Genomic DNA, 5,218 nt, shown 5'->3' with positions numbered 1-5,218 from the left:
TGTCAGAACCATGCGAAGGTGAGGATGACGATCCGCGCCTAAATCACAAATGATAATCTATGTTTTATTGTCACTGTATCAGAAATGAGGTTAGATTAATAATATTTTTAGAAAATATATATAAAAAAAATTATCACAAGGTTGATATTTCGGTAAAAACGCCCAAATTAGGGTCCTTATATTGCGCCATAAACAGAATACAAAACCAGCGCAAATGAATCAGAAAAGACAAATCATTCTTTTTTTTATGGAACGAAAATTGAATGGACGGCTGTGATGGAAAGTGACGCCGAAAGTAAGAGATGGTCAAAGTAGCATTGCATTGTTCCACTGTGGAAATGACATGCATATCATCATTGATGGACCCACCCCATATAGTTCCATTGATGGAAATGGCATGCATATCATCATGCTGGACCCCACATGTTCCACTGATGGAAATGGAATGCATGCATTTTTTTTCTGTTGTTGCCTTAACCCACAAACAATTCAATAAATAAAGGTTTAAAATTGTATTTATATAAATGTATTAATCCATCTCATTTTAGTCCCACCCGGTCACAAGGTTTGGGATTCTGGTTTCAATGCCAGCTCAACAGCTTTCTTTAATATTTATTTATTACAAATTTGGTTGGTCCACGAAGCCAAAATTCTTCTAATTTCTTGCACCACAATTCATTCATTCAGGCAAATGGACTTTTAACAATTTGAATAGGCATTGTGTGGATTCTATTTTTTTTTACATAATTTTGTAAAGTGAGGATTTGTTGACATTATTTTAAATCTTGAATTTTGCTAGCTGTATTAAATAAACTTATCAATTTTTTCATTTAATATAATATTCATGTACTTTTGGTCCAACACCGATCCAATCCATTTTAGTGATTTTTGCGGCAAAAATGACTTGTCTGCTGGATTACATAACCCGAATCCTATCCGTGAATCACTAGATATCTGTCAGCTGCTAGATATTTGCTTTCAGGCAGATCTTAAAACGGGTTATGACCTTTTATGGAACCGAATCTCATGCACTTCTAATGGTATTCATGTTAGACGTATAGTTGAATGTTGTTGCTTCTGTCTCTCGTTTGACAAAAATCTCTCCCTTTACTATTTTCCACATCTTTTTACAAGGGCAACCGTGGTACTTAAGTTTGTCGATGTGGTGGCTAATTTGTCGACGTGACATTTTATGTGCACACGGGAACAATAAAAAAGTTTATTTGATATACTTTTAAAAAATGAGGGTTAATTTAATATTCAATAAGAATCGTTTTTAGTAAATTATATTTGAAAACTTTTAAAATTTTGAGGGTTTATATTATTTTAAAATTTTTGATACAAGGTTGAAGTGCTTGTTTGTAGGGTTTTAGTTTCATGCCATGTTGATTAAGACCGGCTTTCATCAATATGCTCATGTTGCGAGTGGTTTGTATTCGGAATGATAGATTGGGAGAGAGTTTACGGTTTCGGATCGGATTTGGTTCTCTCAATCTAATGTTGGGGGTAGCCTACTATCTTACCTCCCCCTTACCCCATTACATATGAGAACAATGGACAAAAAAAAACCACTATAATTCCCAGATTTTCATTGAATTACGAACTTTCAAGGGAGGCTCTCGCCCAGATGATTATAGATTTAATTGGTGGATGCTCTAATCTGTCACCCGTTAAATAAATTTTTAGGATAGACACAAAATTTTATGTTAAGAGTAAATTTTAAAATTTTAAGAAAGACAAATTAATAAAATTATATATGATGAAAACAAATTATCAATAAAAAATATAAAGATTATATGAAATATGTAATAATTTTAAATTTTCAGAAGATGATTGTCTCCTCCCGCTCTCTCTCGGTCCATCCCGGGACAAATTCATGCTATGGTAATCATATTTGAAGTTCAAAATGAAATTTCAGGTCGTTAATACCTTTATTGTGTTACTTGAAATGCCTTGATTGCTTGTTATGCACAACATGGGGTTTGGAACAGAGCTGTTAATTATTTTCTAGCGCATGCTGGGACGAAATATTTCCCCAAGTATAACCTTCAACTCTGTTCTCCAGCATTTTCTCATAATCAGAAGTGTTTTTTTAAAACTAAAATGAAAATAATAATAAAAATAAATTGATCATTCTAAACAATAATAAATGCAACAAAAACCACTAAAATAATCGTAAATTTCCCCTCAATAAAATTAATAAAATAATATAAAGTTTGCAATGTTAAGTGCACAACACGAGAGACAGATGCATCTCTTTTACCAAATTTAGTTTTACCCACACAGGTAGGCTATATTTTCATACGAGAGCTGAAGCTAATTTTTTTTACCAGGACACATAATTGAAAACTTGTACCTTAATGAATTGAGGTGATTTTTTTCCTTTTATATCAATGGTATGTATTTAAGTGAAATACTTGACATGCCGGCTGGTATGACTTCTTTGATGCAGCCTGCTCAAACTTCTTAATGGCAGCTTCATTTTCTTCCAAACTAGTCTGGACAAAATACCGAATCCACCAAGTTGAACTCCGCATTTTAGCCTTCAAGAATGAAATAAGTTATGTCAATGATAAGTCAAACTTGACACATTAATTTCAGTGATAAGTTATAATTCAGAAAAACTATTTGTTCCCTGACCAAAAGTCTGTCTGAATAATCAACAAGATATATGAAAATATCCATATCCCAAAAGATTCTCAGAAAAAAAATCATGCGATGGTTTTGATCAAATAGAAGTTAAACTAAAAGAAATACTATAGCGATTTCAACTCCAAATCCCATTGTTAAAAGGAGTAAAAGTAAACTGACCGGCCTCCCAAATTTGGATAACTCTGCCACTTTAGCCCTCTGGTGGCCAGGGTAACCTGAATAACAAAACGAAAGTAGTTAAATTTCAAATTAAACAAAAGCAAAGCTCGAATCTGTGGAGGGGAGAAATGTTGTGATTAATCTTGCAGCTTGCAAAAGAAAATCAAGAGTATACATTACATCCATCTAATAATCACCCATTGCTTCACCTATGGCATCTAGGAAAATGTTCTTAATGGTAATACTGCTCCAGACTGGTAATTAGGATCTAGTGTAGGGAAGAATTGCCTAGCAACTACCTTATACTAATTCATATGCCTTTTGGGCTTGCAGGAGTGAGATGTGTTACTGGTCTGCCAGCAGGTATGACATAAAAAGGAACCAGAGAAAGACTAAAAATACTAACGACTTAACTTTCATCACAAGCACATGGAGGTTGTGGATGCATTTTAGACAGACATGACATAGTTGCGTAGTTAAGTCAGATAACTTTTTGTTTAGGAAGCAATCATCTTCGCCAACAATTATATAAGCACTTTCTCTGCAAGTCTGATTTTAATTTTATAATTTGTGTGCAACTTAAATAGTAGGAATTACCAGCAAAAATAACTAGACCATCAGAGGCCACCCTTGCCAACTCAGGAAGAGTCTTGTTCAGGTATTTTGGAGACAAATAATCAAGGGCATCTGACACGATAACAAGAGAAAATGACTTTGCTCTATAGGGTAGAGGGAACTTGATATCTGCCACACGTACAACCCCTTTGCTTACAAGATTCTTGCAATTTGATTCAGCATCCTCAATGTCATATGGTTCTACACCCCATGCCTCAGTCTCCTCTTCTTTCAAAAGTTTAGAGACAACTGAACAGGTATCAGGGCCTACATGCAAAACCTTGTGCATGCTGTCACCGTATGCCTTCTTTAGAAAAGGTATTGCCCTCTGAACTTCTAATGTGCATGAATAGTCACCTGCAAAACAACAAGGTAAACAATTTTTGGAATTTTACACCAAATAAAAACATACCATTTTGCAAAGTATTGCAGTTCCATTATTACCACAAACTTTCAGTGCCTCACTTGTCACAGGACATTCAAACCATGTCTACCTAATCAAACCTCTATTGATATACATTTTCATTCCTCCAGCCTCTAGGACCAAATTGCTTCCAAAATATTGTTAAGTCTCAATTGAATCTAAAATTCACCGTCTTCATACGCTCTCAAAAACATAGGCATATTGAAAATTAACTACTTCTTTCATAATGTGTGCATCCATACTCGCAATTTAAATGAAAATCCAAATCCAACCTAGCAAACATAGCATTAGGAATCGCTACGCAATTAAGAAGTTCCAGAGAGACAACAAAGCCACATATTAATAGGGATCAAATGAAAACAGTAACTTCACAAGCTAATTTAATTATGAACATCAAATCAACTAAGGACTAAAGTAAAAATTTAGTAAAACAGAGTTTTACCTTCTATCCTACTAACTGCTGCACCTCGAAATCTACCTGTATTCCAAAAAAAACCAAGAGTGTGACCAGTTAAGATTAGCATATTAAACAACAAGGCAATTAAACTTAAATAAGAAATTACAATGAAATGAAGAAAATACCTGAACCACTATAAGCATAACCAATAAGAAGAATAACTCCCTGAAAGTTATTTAAAAAAATGTTACCACCTCAATTAATTTCTTCTTAAAAGGTAAAAAATTAAATGAAAATTCTTCCATTGAAAAAAAAACAGAAGATATACCACAACAACAAGACCGATGGATAAAATGGGAGGAGATCGAGATTTGGAATGTAAGGCAGCGGCAAATGGGATGTTTCCGCTGTCGACTAAACGGCGCGTGGAAGTACCTTGCCTCCTTGACATGGTTGGCTGCAAACCGCTTCTCAAACTTTGTTTTTATTATTAACACTGCGAAACAAAGAAACAACAAGTTTACACCCAAAAAAAATAGCCACTTAATGGAAAGAACAGAAGACATTAAACTTCATTGACGAATGAAAAGTAGATCCAAATCATAAGAAAGCTTTGGATTTGAGATGACAATGGAGATAATGAATGTAAGAAGAGAGAGCACCTTAGATGAAGAAATAGTATATGAGCGTTTGGATTTTGGATCTTAGATCTCTGTGTGCGTGTTTGGCCTTTTGTTTTCGCTTTATTATTTCTCATGATCCACCGTTAAATAATAAAACTAAAATTACTAGTAATAATAGTCAACTGTGGTCTCAAGTCTGAACGCAGCAGTATTTTCACTGTTTATTTGATTTGCCATTAGAGCGTCGGTGATTCGTACGACGTCGTTAATCCTCAACATTTTCTTTAATAGATATCTTGAAGATTTTTTAGTTTTTACCAGCATAATAATCCAACTTGCCCTCAATGC

General features: G+C 34.2%; 1 protein-coding gene across 1 annotated transcript; it reads right to left on the bottom strand.

The window, feature by feature from the left end:
• Positions 1–2,213: 2,213 nt before the first annotated feature.
• Positions 2,214–5,001, bottom strand: LOC120130815 (probable pectin methylesterase CGR2). The gene is made up of 7 exons (XM_039147971.1): positions 4,910–5,001; positions 4,576–4,743; positions 4,433–4,472; positions 4,293–4,328; positions 3,409–3,783; positions 2,812–2,867; positions 2,214–2,543 (listed from the first exon to the last, which is right to left on the bottom strand). The coding sequence occupies exons 2-7, from the start codon at positions 4,696–4,698 to the stop codon at positions 2,391–2,393; spliced, it is 783 nt and encodes a 260-aa protein (XP_039003902.1). The 5' UTR covers positions 4,699–4,743; positions 4,910–5,001; the 3' UTR covers positions 2,214–2,390.
• Between the last annotated feature and the right edge of the window lie 217 nt (positions 5,002–5,218).

The sequence above is a fragment of the Hibiscus syriacus genome, unplaced genomic scaffold (assembly GCF_006381635.1).
Source record: "Hibiscus syriacus cultivar Baekdansim isolate YM2019G1 unplaced genomic scaffold, ASM638163v2 tig00110548_pilon, whole genome shotgun sequence".
In the NCBI taxonomy this organism is placed as follows: Eukaryota; Viridiplantae; Streptophyta; class Magnoliopsida; order Malvales; family Malvaceae; genus Hibiscus; species Hibiscus syriacus.
Note: the sequence above shows the minus strand (reverse complement) of the source record. Positions and strands in the feature narration are given on the sequence as shown.